This window comes from Mytilus californianus, unplaced genomic scaffold (assembly GCF_021869535.1).
Source record: "Mytilus californianus isolate M0D057914Y unplaced genomic scaffold, xbMytCali1.0.p SCAF_12, whole genome shotgun sequence".
Lineage (NCBI taxonomy): Eukaryota > Metazoa > Mollusca > Bivalvia > Mytilida > Mytilidae > Mytilus > Mytilus californianus.
Window position 1 is genome coordinate 58,052,680 of NW_026262604.1, and position 16,894 is coordinate 58,069,573.

At 34.9% G+C, this 16,894-nt stretch overlaps 1 protein-coding gene and 1 long non-coding RNA gene across 3 annotated transcripts in view; one reads left to right on the forward strand and one right to left on the reverse strand.

Moving 5' to 3' along the window:
* LOC127722088 (alpha-mannosidase 2x-like) overlaps positions 1-11,260 on the reverse strand; it is a 47,292-nt gene extending 36,032 nt beyond the window's left edge. Inside the window, exons 1-5 of the mRNA XM_052228933.1 lie at positions 11,172-11,260; positions 10,537-10,656; positions 6,903-7,226; positions 4,757-4,901; positions 711-882 (exon numbers count right to left, since the gene is read on the reverse strand). Of these exons, the coding sequence (XP_052084893.1) occupies positions 711-882; positions 4,757-4,901; positions 6,903-7,226; positions 10,537-10,656; positions 11,172-11,210 (800 nt within the window). The 5' untranslated portion in view covers positions 11,211-11,260. The remainder of the gene's footprint in view (positions 1-710; positions 883-4,756; positions 4,902-6,902; positions 7,227-10,536; positions 10,657-11,171) is intronic.
* On the forward strand, positions 7,750-8,548 carry LOC127722089 (uncharacterized). 2 transcript variants are annotated; one of them, XR_007991641.1, is made up of 3 exons: positions 7,750-7,859; positions 7,906-8,112; positions 8,320-8,548. It is a non-coding gene; the product is annotated as an uncharacterized LOC127722089 (long non-coding RNA). The 2 variants fall into 2 exon arrangements; XR_007991640.1 differs by having other exon boundaries at positions 7,906-8,066; positions 8,205-8,548.
* Positions 11,261-16,894: the final 5,634 nt, after the last annotated feature.

Genomic DNA, 16,894 nt, shown 5'->3' on the forward strand with positions numbered 1-16,894 from the left:
AACATCACTACTTAACTTGATACAAAAAGAAACTATAAAAAAAAAATCCATGTTAAGATTATTTGAAAGAGGTTATCAATTTACAATGAAGTAGGAGAAATTGCAAAATACTAACAATAAAAGGAATTACAAATTATTGATTTAAATTAGCACAAGGTAGATGTCTCATGAATTAATAATTGAACTCTATACATGTAACTAAAGGTGTTTTCATGTGCAGTTAATCTTGACAAACATAATCAATAAAATAATTTTATTTTCAGCCAAAAAAACACCCTTATTACATCACTGTGTAACATGTGCATTGAATTAAGTCACATGTTGAGAGCATGTGCACAAAACTTCCTTTTCATAAATATAAACTATTGTTATCATTTATTAAGGTAAATGTGATGAATTAAAACCCTTATCTTTTATCCATTTTCTTATATCCCGGTATACATAAATGAAATAACATGAAATGGAACAATATTTCATAAAAATAATTAAACAAAGGATAAACGCTTAATGCAAGAGTTAAATAACTTAATGAACAATAACTTAACATCATAGTCTCCTCTATGGCCAAGTTTCCCTTAACAACGTTGCCAGAATCTTGACAAGTCCCTTCAGAAGGATGAAAGTGTTAGAGAAAGAACACTTGTATTTCTAATTAATTTTTCTTGAATATATATGACCTTCTTTTTGACCCTGTTCTTTATAAGACCTACTTTTTGACCCTGTTCTTTTTCTTCTGGTCAATCTGGCTCCACCACATAGAGAAGAATGAGACCTCTGCATACATAAACTTCATTTTCGGATAACTTTCTAACTTATCCACCATGTTATCTAATATTCCTTTCACCTGATCATTGAAGTAAGTATCAAGTGTCTTTACCCAACCTGAAAAAACATTATAATCAGAATAACATGAAATGATCAAAATTTAATCCTATAAATTGGACTGGGTAACTAATTTTTAGAGTTTGTTTTTATGTTGTGTTGTTACCTTACTGTCCCAGGTAAGGGGGAGGATTTGATGCCCGCAAACCCTGCCAGATTCTATATGTGCCTCCCCCTAGTCAGGAGCCTGTAATTCGGTGGTTGTTGTAAGATACTGTATATTATATTTCGACCTGTTAGTCAAATGCGTTTTGTTTAAATATACTTTTTCACTTTTTCTGTTTTTTGTGCTGTATTGAGACCCCTCTACCAAGCACACGTATAAAAATTGCGGTTTTTATCCAACGCAATCATAGGTTTGAACGTTGTTTTCAATTTAGACTTATTTATATTTTGTTTTTGTACATAAATCAGGCCTTTGTTTTCTCATTTTGATATAAAAATAAGAAAATGTGGTATAATTGCCAACAAACAACTCTCAAATTGTTTTACATTTTGTTATGTCTGGGCCTTTTATAGCTTGCTATAGGTAATAGTTTTGCTCATTGTTGAAGGTTGTACAGTAATTTATAGTTGCTTAAATTTACAGCATAAGGTCTCTGTTGGATAGTTTTCTCATTGACATACTAAGGTTTTAGTCAGGTCAAAACTAAACAAAAATTTCTGCCTTTCTACTAAACCTATGTCTGACAGCCAACCATAAAATAACTTATTTCCCTGTCATTACGCCACCTTTAACGTCATAACTCTTCATTATTTTTGAGGCAATGACTGACAATAAAGCCTATCAAGTAATTTATAAATAACTTCAGCACATCAGGACTGTGGAGTCATGGGTATAGAAAAACCACAAATTCTATTATTCCACAAAGTTCAAATTCCTGAAGATTTGTGTGCAGAATTTGGTATCTAGTGGATAGTTGCCTCATTGGCAATCATACCATATCTCCTCACTCCTATAAATTTAGAGAACAGACTTTAAACAAAGATTGCCAAGTGATGGTAAAATCTCACAATGGCACTTATGGTAAGGCAAGCCAAAGATAAAAATGATAAAGCATACCATCTATCATAATTTTCACAATAATAGGCAAAAGCAGGAAGATTAGTCTAAAATTTTAATATAAGTTGATAAACTAATGCTTTCAGTCGTGTAACAATTTTGTAGATCTTGTTCTTCTGATCTATTTTGCTGTTTATAGTTTCTACCTATAGCTACATGTATGTATCTATTATAAATTTCCAAATTAATGTGCAATGTCCTTTCACAGTATTTATTTTGGTCATAACTAAATAATATTGTCTGTTTTTTTTGGGCTTATGATTTTTGAATTCTTCTTTTTCTTTTTTTCTCAATAGAAGTTGTCTGATGGAATTTAGTTATGCGATTTCAGAGGAGATTGGTTTTTAAGTTTATGACAATGGATGAGGACAAATGTTAAGTGATGGCAATAGCTCACAGGCGAGCTTAACATTAATTATTATATTTATCACAAAGTGAAAGAACTGTCATTTTAAATTGTGATTCATAACTTATACCACCAGCATAGGTATAGGCCTTGTGTATAACCTGGGTCACAATGTGATTGACATGTATATGCCTTGTGTATTACCTGGGTCACAATGTGAGTGACATGTATATGCCTTGTGTATTACCTGGGTTACAATGTGAGTGACATGTATATGCCTTGTGTATTACCTGGGTCACAATGTGAGTGACATGTATAGGCCTTGTGTATTACCTGGGTCACAATAAGAGTGACATGTATATGCCTTGTGTATTACCTGGGTCACAATGTGAGTGACATGTATATGCCTTGTGTATTACCTGGGTCACAATGTGAGTGACATGTATATGCCTTGTGTATTACCTGGGTCACAATGTGAGTGACATGTATATGCCTTGTGTATTACCTGGGTCACAATGTGAGTGACATGTATATGCCTTGTGTATTACCTGGGTCACAATAAGAGTGACATGTATAGGCCTTGTGTATTACCTGGGTCACAATGTGAGTGACATGTATATGCCTTGTGTATTACCTGGGTCACAATGTGAGTGACATGTATATGCCTTGTGTATTACCTGGGTCACAATGAGAGTGACATGTATATGCCTTGTGTATTACCTGGGTCACAATGAGAGTGACATGTATATGCCTTGTGTATTACCTGGGTCACAATAAGAGTGACATGTATATGCCTTGTGTATTACCTGGGTCACAATAAGAGTGACATGTATAGGCCTTGTGTATCACCTGGGTCACAATGAGAGTGACATGTATATGCCTTGTGTATTACCTGGGTCACAATGTGAGTGACATGTATATGCCTTGTGTATTACCTGGGTCACAATGAGAGTGACATGTATATGCCTTGTGTATTACCTGGGTCACAATGTGAGTGACATGTATATGCCTTGTGTATTACCTGAGTCACAATGTGAGTGACATGTATATGCCTTGTGTATTACCTGGGTCACAATGTGAGTGACATGTATAGGCTTTGTGTATTACCTGGGTCACAATGTGAGTGACATGTATATGCCTTGTGTATTACCTGGGTCACAATGTGAGTGACATGTATATGCCTTGTGTATTACCTGGGTCACAATGTGAGTGACATGTATATGCCTTGTGTATTACCTGGGTCACAATGTGAGTGACATGTATGCCTTGTGTATTACCTGGGTCACAATGTGAGTGACATGTATGCCTTGTGTATTACCTGAGTCACAATGTGAGTGACAAGTATATGCCTTGTGTATTACCTGGGTCACAATGTGAGTGACATGTATAGGCCTTGTGTATTACCTGGGTACAATGTGAGTGACATGTATAGGCCTTGTGTATTACCTGGGTACAATGTGAGTGACATGTATAGGCCTTGTGTATTACCTGGGTCACAATAAGAGTGACATGTATAGGCCTTGTGTATTACCTGGGTCACAATGTGAGTGACATGTATATGCCTTGTGTATTACCTGGGTCACAATGTGAGTGACATGTATATGCCTTGTGTATTACCTGGGTCACAATGTGAGTGACATGTATATGCCTTGTGTATTACCTGGGTCACAATGTGAGTGACATGTATATGCCTTGTGTATTACCTGGGTCACAATAAGAGTGACATGTATAGGCCTTGTGTATTACCTGGGTCACAATGTGAGTGACATGTATATGCCTTGTGTATTACCTGGGTACAATGTGAGTGACATGTATATGCCTTGTGTATTACCTGGGTACAATGTGAGTGACATGTATATGCCTTGTGTATTACCTGGGTACAATGTGAGTGACATGTATATGCCTTGTGTATTACCTGGGTACAATGTGAGTGACATGTATATGCCTTGTGTATTACCTGGGTACAATGTGAGTGACATGTATATGCCTTGTGTATTACCTGGGTACAATGTGAGTGACATGTATATGCCTTGTGTATTACCTGGGTACAATGTGAGTGACATGTATATGCCTTGTGTATTACCTGGGTACAATGTGAGTGACATGTATATGCTTTGTGTATTACCTGGGTACAATGTGAGTGACATGTATATGCTTTGTGTATTACCTGGGTACAATGTGAGTGACATGTATATGTCTTGTGTATTACCTGGGTCACAATGTGAGTGACATGTATAGGTCATGTGTATTACCTGGGTACAATGTGAGTGACATGTATAGGCCTTGTGTATTACCTGGGTACAATGTGAGTGACATGTTTAGGTCTTGTGTATTACCTGGGTCACAATGTGAGTGACATGTATAGGTCTTGTGTATTACCTGGGTCACAATGTGAGTGACATGTATAGGTCTTGTGTATTACCTGGGTCACAATGTGAGTGACATGTTTAGGTCTTGTGTATTACCTGGGTCACAATGTGAGTGAGGTACCACATACACATACAACTTCTTCTTGTCATATTTATTTTTGTCATAGTTCACATTCCATCCTTGTTTCCATACGCCTCCATCTGGATTCTCAAAGGTCATAAGGTCAACTAATTTCAACATCTGAAATATTCACAATAACAACAAGGTAAGATACATTTTAAGTGGACTTTTTTACAATTCTTAATAAAAAAAAATTTTACAATTAAGAATTAATAAAATCAAGAAATTGCCAAGAACATGTGGTTATATGGAGATCTGTAGATCATTATTTTTTTGTCATTGGGTTGCTGTCTCATTAATTTATTACTCACATCTACTTCTGGTCATAGATAGTTTACACACATTTTATTTTCCAAAAAGGATGGATTAGACACAAAGTTTTTCAACTTAGTAATGTCTTCTCATATGCAGATGAAAAAGTAATCAGGAAAATGCATTTTATATCTTGCAATAATGAATATTAGTATTTATTTATCAGTGTTCTCAATTTTTCACTTAGGTAAGGTGGGTGTTTTGAAAAAATCACTTGCAACCGGTTGGGTGTTTTTTTTTGTTTTAACATTTCCAACCGTTTTTTATTACTGTTGGTGGGGGTCACAAAAAGAAGGATTAGTATTGTATTCACATTTAATGAAATTGAACTGTTCTTCTGCTATCACTATGATTACTGCTAGCCTTTCATTTGACAAATTAGTTTTGTTAATCTCGGATAGCAGATTTGGCTTTTGCAGGACTCCCTCCTCCTCACTTGCCTATGCATGGCTTATCAATCAAAGTTTCTGTCCTGTTCCTTGCTTTAATGCTGTATTTTTGGCACACAGAACAATAATATCCTCCTTCTGTGATGATTAGCCATTTAAAGTCCTGTTCATATTTATCAGCTTGGGAACCTCTCAAATGAGGGGTAACCTCAAAATGTAATGACTATCTCTTTTATGAGGGGTACATTTAACGAGATACAAATGAACACATATTTATTTTATTTACAGAAACTTTTCCCAAAGACCTATACATCTATTTGGTATTATATGGTCAAAACATGTTCAAGAATTTTGTAATATTTCAGGACTTATATCTTCTTTATCATTAAAATTAATGGAACCCTCTTTTAGAAACGTTGTTCCAAATATAACGATTTTTTTCCCCTTTTAAGTTCAAAAATCTAAGTTTTTCTCTTTTTTTTCTTCAACAGAACTTAAACTTGACCTCTTGCCAGAGAGACAGTTCCTCATTTAAGGGATATCCCTCGTTTGGGGGATTGTTCCCAACCAGTTTATCTTCGCAATCGATTGCGTGAAATGGCTTGCGTGCCTTTTCTGTTGTTTCGATACTTTTTTTTCAATTTCAACAATTTCAATACAACTATCTGTTTTAGTTGACTTATTTGGCTTAGAATTTTCCTTATCACCATCGTCATCTGCCTTTCTCTCCCAACCGATTTATAAAAGAAAACTTTGAAATTTGACAATCCGCCATTTTTGTCAATGAAAACAATCAGCGAGGCGTGATTAGGGAGCTGCCATTTGATTTTTATGGGGGGCTAGGATGAAAAATTTTGTCCTGCATTTTTTTTTAGTTGTAATCTCTGTCCTGCCTTTTTATTTTTCACTCTATTCGGTCCTGCCTTTTTTTTTTTTAGTTTATCCTGACTTTTTTTTACATAAATTGTCATCCTGCCTTTTTTTTTACTCAAAACTCCTGTCCTGCCTATTTTTTTCAAATTTCATCCTAGCCCCCCCCCCCCCCCCCCCCCCCCCCCCCATAAAAATCAAATGGTAGCTCCCTTAGTATTTAAATTTTTACGGTGCAGAACCGAAAAAAAATCCGGAATTTGAAAAAAAAGCCGACCAGAATGTGCTAGAGTTGTTCCATTTAAACATACATGGTACCCTGGGAAGGCTGTTGAAAATAGGGTAACCATCCCTACAAGCAAATTTATAATTTCTCTTACATTTTCACTGTACAATATAGTACAAAAAAAAACACTCCCATAGATTCCATTTTGAGGTGCCTTCCCCGAGTCCCATGATGTTTTTATGGAACCGTTTCAATGCATCCTTTGAAACACTTTTTACAACTTGAAAACAACTCAGATCACGAAGATATAAATAAAAGTCTAACCTGAACATCCGTTTTGATGTTTGGTGCATCAGCTAAAGTACAGACTTGATTACTTCTGCTAACTGCTACATTGTGTACTTCAACCCTTGCAATTGGTTGTTTGTTGGTTTGGACCTTTAGAGCTGGTTTTTGGAAAAGTTCCTTCACTGCCTCTTTTGCCTGATTAAATTTAGTATCAGCATCATTGAGAATATCGTTTAATTTTTTCAGCGATTCTTTATCGCCGTTAGAAACATACTTCACTGTGTCCTTTATTTCATTTATTAACTTTTCATTTTTAGTTAAATCGTTCTCTAACTTTGACAGTCTTTCTGCAACTAGTACCTATATTAAATATTAAAGCTACAGTTAATAATTATTCAATTGTTCTGAGGAAATCTTATTTTTCTGATATCATTCACTAACAATAAATAAATTGGTGCATTTCAATGAGACAGCAGGTACAAATATACTTGTAGATCTCATATACAGGACTTCAAAAATGGTAATTGATTGGAAATGAAGAATGGCTTATGGTAATTGATTTAAAATGAAAAATGGTAATTGATTGGAAATCAATAATGGTAATTGATTGGAAATGAGAAATGAAACTGTTGTATCCTATGACATTTTTGTGGCATCTGCCTAGTTCTCACTAAAAAATTAAGTATAACCATCATGACCATTGTTATCAGATTTGCAATTTAAAATTTTAATAACATTTTAACCTTTTTCAAATTAACCTACAAAAAGGTGTATGGTCGACATGTGACACAACCAATATGTTCATATTACATGCATTTTATCTTGGCTGTTACATATTTGCATTGATTTTGTTTTCAAATCTGGAGATACTTTTTGCATAGTAAATGGTTACTTTAGTGAGGTATAAATGGTAAATTTAGTGAGGTATAAAGGGTAAATTTAGTGAGGTATAAAGGGTGAATTTAGTGAGGTATAAAGGGTGAATTTAGTGAGGTATAAAGGGTAAATTTAGTGAGGTATAAAGGGTAAATTTAGTGAGGTATAAAGGGTGAATTTAGTGAGGTATAAAGGGTGAATTTAGTGAGGTATAAAAGGTGAATTTAGTGAGGTATAAAGGGTGAATTTAGTGAGGTATAAAAGGTGAATTTAGTGAGGTATAAAGGGTGAATTTAGTGAGGTATAAAGGGTGAATTTAGTGAGGTATAAAAGGTGAATTTAGTGAGGTATAAAAGGTGAATTTAGTGAGGTATAAATGGTTACTTTAGTGAGGTATAAATGGTGAATTTAGTGAGGTATAAATGGTAAATTTAGTGAGGTATAAATGGTGAATTTAGTGAGGTATAAAGGGTGAATTTAGTGAGGTATAAAAGGTGAATTTAGTGAGGTATAAATGGTGAATTTAGTGAGGTATAAATGGTAAATTTAGTGAGGTATAAATGGTGAATTTAGTGAGGTATAAAGGGTGAATTTAGTGAGGTATAAAGGGTGAATTTAGTGAGGTATAAAAGGTGAATTTAGTGAGGTATAAAGGGTGAATTTAGTGAGGTATAACCAGTGAATTTAAGTTTTGTGGACTGATGTTTGACATTTGGTTGATTTTCTTTTGACCATGGTGTTGTCTGATTATTTTTTTTATTCTAATTGAAGTGGCTCTCTTTTATTAAAATATTCATGAAGAATTATCTAAACATATATTTTTTTAAATCAGTGATAATACTTCCTGGTCTGTACCCTAATTTAACATGGGTAAGCAACCGCATCTACCTTTCAAGTCAGACTGCAGCAGTCATAGAGCCTACAGGATACATGTATGTACTAATTTAGGTAGATAAAAATCAATATACATGTACTAGCATGGCTAGTGAATCCAAAATCATTAACTGTCTATTTCGTGTTTTTAGCAGTAATCATTTTCTGGTTTTCACTTTTGTCAGGATTTTTGGTAAAACATCATTCACAAGCATTCTGAGAGTATTGCATGGCAATACATAGTCCCCTACCGCTTAAAAATTCATTGTACTGGAACAAAATGCTAACTTGATCTATAACTTGTCATGGTATAACTAATATCAAGTCAATGTCTTCAAGCATGATGAAAAAAAGTGTGAAAAACTTATTATTTAAGTGAATTTTCTAAGTCAAAGGACCATAACTCTGCACACAATCATCAGACCTGAACAAAATTCGAACTTGATCTGTAACTTGTCATGATAAAACAATACACCAAATATCAAATCAATATCTTCAAGCACAAAGAAAAAAAGTGTGGAAAATTGATTTGCCAGACTGAGGGATGGACAGACAGACAGACAGAGTGCAAACCTAAAGTCCCCTGCGACTTCATCGGTAGGAGACTAATAAGGAGAATTTTATTTCCCAAAAACTTGTTAATCTGTTTACTTACATGACTTAAAGGATGATGATGATGATGGATGGTTGCTTAACGTCCAGTGGCAAATTAATATGCATATTCAGGAAGATAATTGATTAATGTAATATGAACATTTACCCTGCTTTGTACTAGACCGACATGCTGAGCTGGATTTTTAACGTGCTAGTTCACAAGGTAACAGTCTGCAGGAAGACATGTCACCTTACCCGGACACATTATTCTGACTACGAGCGAACCAGTCTTTGCTCTCATTCCTTAATGCTGCCTGTTTAGAGTAGAAGCAGCAAATACCAATTCTAAAGTCTTTGGTTTGACCCGGGCCAGGTTCGAACCCACAACCTCCCGCACTAGTAACACGCTACCACGAGACCGCTGATGCGGTACGTTTACTTAAAGGAAACTGGCAATAAAACAATAAAATAGTAACTTATCACTTTTATCATCTTTCAAAGGTAGAAACTTCTGGCTTTTTATTACTTATGATTGGTTGTTGCTTACTTTGCATACATGTAGAGTGTAAAATATTTCATGCATATTCAGCAAGAGAGCACATTAACAATTACTATATAAAAGGTACATGTAGGCCATCAATTGTAGGCTGACCCTGATGAAGGCAGTAACACGATTTCCTGAGAACTCCCAAAAACTGAATAGATAAAATTATCTACCTTTTGAATAATTACGTCTATCATATTGTTATGCAAGGAACTTGTATACAAGACGCACAATTCATATTCATGAAGTGAAATTGTACTTTTATTGAGTAAAGATGACTTATATCTCAAAATTATATACTTTAAACTTCTATAATAGCAGTACATGTATATCACCATATAAAATAAAGTTTTTAGTAACATCTATCATGTCTATCGGTTCTGGGGTCAATATTCAGTTTTTAGTTCTCTGGAAATCATGGAACCCTGATGAAGGGCTATTAATTAGAATTGCTACTGGAAATGATAGGATAGGGTCAAATATTTTTCCTTGCAACAAGCTTACTATGCCCAGTCTATGGACCTGGTTCTTTTTATGAAATGTTACTTCAATGTGCAACGTTTTGCACTCGTCCTACAAAATGTAGCAGATCTAGGGTCTCATTCCAAACTAACACAACTACAATTTATGCACATGTTGGAATACATACTTTAAAAATATATGTAAATATTGGATCAAATTTTTTGTGGTACTAGGGTCGTGTACTAAAAAAAACAAAGTATAAATATGAATATTTCTTGTCGCTTGAGCTCATTAACTAACAAATAAACTTGTACTTCTTACGTCGTCAGAATTTACTCTTCCCATGTTGTTTGATACTGTTTCCATCATTAGATACAGCGACATGATGACTACGATGAAAAACATGGAACCCCATACTACCATGTATTTCTTCATTTTCCGCTGTAAATGGTAGAAAAGTGCATCAGAAAAACACACAGTCAATAGAACATGTAGTTTGTCTTTAAGAAATTATGCGGAATGCGAATAATTAAAAAAATAGTGCTTTAAAGTTGCAGAAAAGGCATGATATACTGCTGTAGCTGTAAAAATTGACAGCACACCAGTGTGTACTACGTCATCCAATCTGTGTAAATATTTAAAAAAGTCGCATGTCGCCTAACTACGATACAGTTCCGTTATTATCGAAATATTTTTCCGCAGAATTATTAAAGCACTCGACGGAAAACCAAATAGATTTTACTATCGATTTTGAATTAGGATGCAATGGCTTAAATCACAGAAACAAATATGCGCTGCATATTACGACATCCACATTGACATCCCGGGTGCTGATGACAAGATACACTGATATGTACCAGCTGAGAAGTTACTAGCACACTCTCAGGTACCAATTAGGTGTCAAATTTGCAGTCTACTTTAACTTGAAACACAACATCTGTGCTGCTGTTTGTTACCTTCTTCCATATTACTTTTGTAATGCGGATTTGTTCCATTAAAATCTTATACTTAAAATTCCAAGGTGTTTTATATCCGTGTTTTCGTCACAGTCTATCTACGTGGATATTGTATTTTGAATTTAAAGGTAAATTATTTAAAACTAATAAAATGAAAATTGTAAAATCGATTTAAAGCCTATAAATACACCTGTTACCTTGTTTGGAGTAACATTGTACCAATGTGTCATAATCATTGGAATAAAAGGAGATGCATGTTCGGTATATATACTGAGACCGCAACCCAACGACGCATAAAAGCTATATGAGGTCGTAGGACGTCTGGAGGTTTACACACGCCACGTTGTTCAATATTATACAACAATCTATCCAGGTTATCTCATAAAGCCAGGAAATGACCGTACAGATAAAATATTCTTTCTTTTATTTAGACAAGTGAAAAAATATATTTACTACATTAATTTTTTTTAGAATATACAGAGGCCTAAGTAATTGTTATAGAAGACCTAAATTGAGCAGAAGAAACGGCCTAAAGAAGGATTGAGTTTTTAAATACAGAACCCTACTGAAATGATTGATGCAAACTTTCCTCTAATTACCATGACTTTTGTTTTCTTTAAATATAGAAAAATAGCATCTACTTGTCTACAAAATTAAGTTTATAAAGTAATGCTGGTTGAATTCTGACCTAACCGGACTAGGTTTTGGTCATGTACAGAGGATCGTAAAAGAAGGGGGGGGGGGTTGGGGGGGCGGGGCTTTGTGCACGAACAAATAGTGGGAAATAGAATCGCCGTTTCACGATGAATGTCACGAACAAATAAAAAACATAGTTTTCACGTTGTTTTTTGCTCCAATTAGTAGGATCTGTTCAACATCAAGGTTGTCTTCCTCGTGTTTTGTACAAATTCTACCGCAGACAGCCGCAGTCAATAGTTTTAATCCCTAAAGAAACTACAAAAAGAGGAAACGATTCCTTCAATGCTGCTTTGCATATCAATAGAACAGAGAATGGAAACGAGGAATGTGTCAAAGAGACAACAACCAGAGCAAAAAACTGAATAGTCCCACGCCACCAAGTTCCATTAACGCTTTAACGCCACCGGCTTCAGCGACATATTAGCTATTTTCAATATATATCATGGCGACAAGTCTTTATTCATGTTATTGGTGAAGGAAACCAGAGAAAAACCGACCTTCTGCAGGAAAACCTGAAATCCTTGTCCATTAAAATCATTGCAAAAGGGGTAGGGGTCAAGTTCACTTAATTAACACTTTTTTTGATATCTCAGTATGGTAGCGCCTAAATATTGCCTTAATCTGAACACAAAGAAAATGCCTTTGTAGATCAAATGAGTTGTGGACATAGGTCTTAATAGACTTTTGCGGACTGGCCACGATGTAACGTAAATTATCTTGATAAAAATACTTCATTATAGGTTTATAAGTTTGTAAGAAGGAGCAGAACTCTTAACTTGAACGCCGGACAGAGGTATTATTCGGAAAGAAGGGGAATATGCATTTTTTTTATTATCGGTGTAAAAAACCAAACTGAAAACAATGCGAAAAATGATTTTTGTTTGTTTTAGTCGAAAACTTTGTATTTTAAAAAAAAAGAAATACATTTTTTTTTAAATTGGTCAATTGTTTTGGCGTTCTTATAACATGTATAAATATGTATAAAAGTGTATTATAGACAATTCGATGTAAGTATTATTGTGAACACAAATTTACGACAAAGAATTTTTTTTTGTAAAGATTAAAATCTCCCGAGGAGACATCTAAAATACATATGTTTAAGTAAATCGCTTACTCGCGGCCGGCAATACATCGAAAAAAGAATCTAAACACAGATGTTACCGCCAATACCTTTGATTACCGATACACGCATGGGCAGTTGTTACTTATCTGGAGTTGTTGTCAATTAAACATTCGTAAAACTGGTGAATTCATAACATGATAATGTGTAGTTTTATAAATACTTATTAAAAAAGCATCGAATACTCGGTCGATCATTGATACCTGTACGTTCAAATCAGGGGTTAAAAATCCACTAGACCGACGCCTGGGACTAGAGCATTTATGCCTCGGGCAATCAAAATTGTTAACCCAATATGCCCGACGGACTAGTAACAAAAAATTCTTGGAGTTTCCAAAATAGAAAGTGGAAAATCCCTTCATCACTATTCTATCTTAGCCGATCAGATTCAATTACGTCATCCGGGTATTGTACATTTCTTATGCCGAGATTTTTAATTTACGGTACTGGGGGTATGATGTATTGATCGGTATTGACCTGTCTTGTCGGACAGCTGTTGAGCACGAAACCAATCCATGCAACCAAATATTTCTAAATATTTTAGTACGGGCACCCAAGGAATTTCGTCAGTTTTAAAATGAAAAACTGTAGATGAAGGGGGTAATGAGACTGACAATTCATCCACCAAAAATGCCAAATACGAACTGGAAAAGCGGAAAGGAAAATTTATAGTGTCCTGGAAAGAAAGATTCCCCTGGGCAAGGTCGGCCGTGTTGCTGATGAAAAAAACAGAGAACATTGCCGTTATTTTCCCGAGGACGCCACTAAAAAGTCTGCTTTGTATGTGGGAACAACTAAGTTAGGATAAGCACCACTGTTTGTTTACCAACAGAATAAAAAGCAGGTCAACAAAAATTATTAAATACAGTGTATAACATGTATAATGCCGCCTTCAAAACAAGGGACACCCACTTTGAAATTATGCAGCAAACTCTGATTTGTAAGGCATTCTCAGGCTAGCAGGTCAGTTTTGATGGGCTACTAGTTCTTCCAACAGGGCTATTAAAATCTTGCTGCAAATAAGTCCTGGGCTAGTTACCTGTAAAGAAAATTTTTAACCCCTGCAAATGACTGAAAGTTTAAACCAAACACAGTGTCAGTATGATAAATCAGAAGAGATTTTGATAAATTGAAACACTGTGCACTCATTTTTTGTAACTATAGTGGAGTTTTTACATAGTTCTGTAGATATAGGTCTTGGCTCGATCAGATGAAATTAAATTATGGATTTGCTATGCAACCTTATGACCATAGACGGTTAAGACATTTTCAGCTATAAAATGTATACATGTAACAGTCCCGTTTACTAACTGCCCTGCGTTGGTCGGTCTTTGGTAATAACACAACTGACGTGGTTATTGGTCATTAGTAGTAACAACTGCCCATGCGTGTATCGGTCTCAGGTGTTAACAGCAGTCTACATGTTAAAGAACCATTGCAACATATTTGTAAGCGACCCTTAGTTAATCTGTTGCAAGGCAAAATTAACTCTCCTGTGAAATGTCTCCCCTTTTCCTTGGCATTCATAATGACCCACAATTTTCTCATCCTGAATATGATCGAATATGCACGAAACATTTGCTACAGATAAAAAAAATCAGTCAATTAGGTTTAATAACGTTTGAATGTGAATATTGATTCATGCAACAGATTTATTAGGACAATACTAACAGCAAATACAAAAAGAAAAGAAAAGAAGATACCTATAGCTGGCAATAAAAATAAAAAAATCATAAACGGGCCGACAGCAGCATCATTATACGAAAACATTGACCAAGATTAAAACCATATACTAAAACAAAAATAAGTAGTGTTTTGTTACACAAATCCCAAATACATAAAGATAAAAATCAATTGTCTATATAAAAAATTAAAGGATAAAAAAATAAAGAACACACCACCCCCTCCACCCAATTACAGACCCTGATAACTGGCTTCTGTGATACAGGTACTGTGGCGGAGTTCAAACATTCCGCTAACATTTCACCATGTTGGCAACGAAATGCAACATACTACACTATAAAACGAAATAAATGAAATCAGTGAATTTTCTTGTTGAACAAAATTGTATGACTATGACACTGTTTAGAAATGGTTTATAGGTGTTTATGAGCAAATTGACAAAAGTTTATATTTCAAGGCTTAAATTATTTAACTATTTTTGCAATTCCAGGAGAAAATTATTGGCTCTTATCAACTTCCTCCTTTACAAACATTATTTAGAATAGTTATTTAAACAGGTCGTTGTTATTATTTTCCCTTTAAGAGACAAAGAGTAGAGAGCCATTCGATCTTTCTTTAGTGTTTTCCACGTAATGTTTGCGACTTCATGGTACGTTATACAGGAGGGGGAACAGGGGTAGTCTTTTTCCTTTTCCTCCCTTTTCCCACCCCTATTCTCCTTTTTCCCAATCCCTGTCCCTTTTTTCTCCCACCAGAAAAATATATCTCCCTATCAAAACTTAAAAATAAAGTTAGTTAATTTTTGATTCAAGTACAGTGAATGGGAGAGCTTCTCACTCCCCTGTTTCTGAGACATTACTTGAAAAACCTAAAGCCTCATTTATGTTGCTACTAGAACCAACGTGTGGTATAACAATATAAAGAACAGACGAGACGGACATAGGAGTATCAGTACTTCTTCTGAAAACCTAAGAAATTCAAAAGTTTGATATACTAGCTATGTAAAAAAAATCATACCACTGGAAACCGTTCAAAAACAAAAAGAACAATCATAAACAGTCTAAAGATTCCTGTAACATTTTGAAAATTAATTAGAAATTAATAAAAGGGTTACTAATATGCTCATTTCTAGAATAAGAACTCAACTCAACTCAATTCACTACACTTCCGGAAGTGTAATGAGATGATTAAAGCTGTAAATTTTCTCTTTGACAACTAAGTACGATTTGGCTATACAGTTTGTAGACAGATTGTATTTATTCGTATGGGCACCAACTGAACCCATTTGGTGGCAGACTTGTTCCTGTATTGTTATGAATCACATTTTCTGGCCAAACTTGGTAAAGATTTGTCTAAATTTATTTAATTAATAAATTCTACAACGCCTATAGTTACAATGATGATGTTTTTCCTTAAATAATCAAGAGTTCTCTAAATATACTGCACACTTCCATGGGTGACTGGGGAATAGAATTATTGCCGCTTCTGGTCTTCTTTCGATCGGCGTTAAAACTCTTGCCAAAGTGGGGCGTCCGTTAGGCTGTGCGGGCTGTATAAATACGTAGCCACGTCCGGTCATAATTGGGACGTTAAATTCGATGTCTCGCGTAGAGGGAGTGCCACGCTCTCTGCACATTTGAAACTCTGCAATAACTCTTTGAGGGGTCCGTAGGTGGCCTGTTGCAAGGCAAACTTACTGTTCCTATCCAATATACCCTTATTTTTAAATGGCAGTCCAAACTTCCTCGACCTTCATCCCGGATGGCCACTATAACTGGACCAAAATATTATTTATATTGTTAATTTGTTCACTGAACATGCATGAAACGTTTGGCACTAGACGTTAAGCAACCAACAATCGATCAATCAACCTAAATTTACTGCGTTATTTACACAAGGGAACTTACTTTAAATAAGTCTAATATAAACAGCAATAACTGCTCTTTCTTAGATTTAGATATTTCAGTTTCACACACGAAACTCTATGCTCAAAATTACGACATAAACGACATTTTTTTCGTTTCCTGTTGTTAATTTTCCTTTTCTGGAATGTCACAATTATGTGGTGTTCCTTTGGACCAATCGTATGGTGTTTATAAATATATATATATATATATATCAATTCCATCTTCATGCCTAATATATCATGTACTGTGTTACAACTCTAGATTCTTCTGAAAAGGAAAGGTAACACTAGGCCACCGAAAGCTGAATTTTTAGT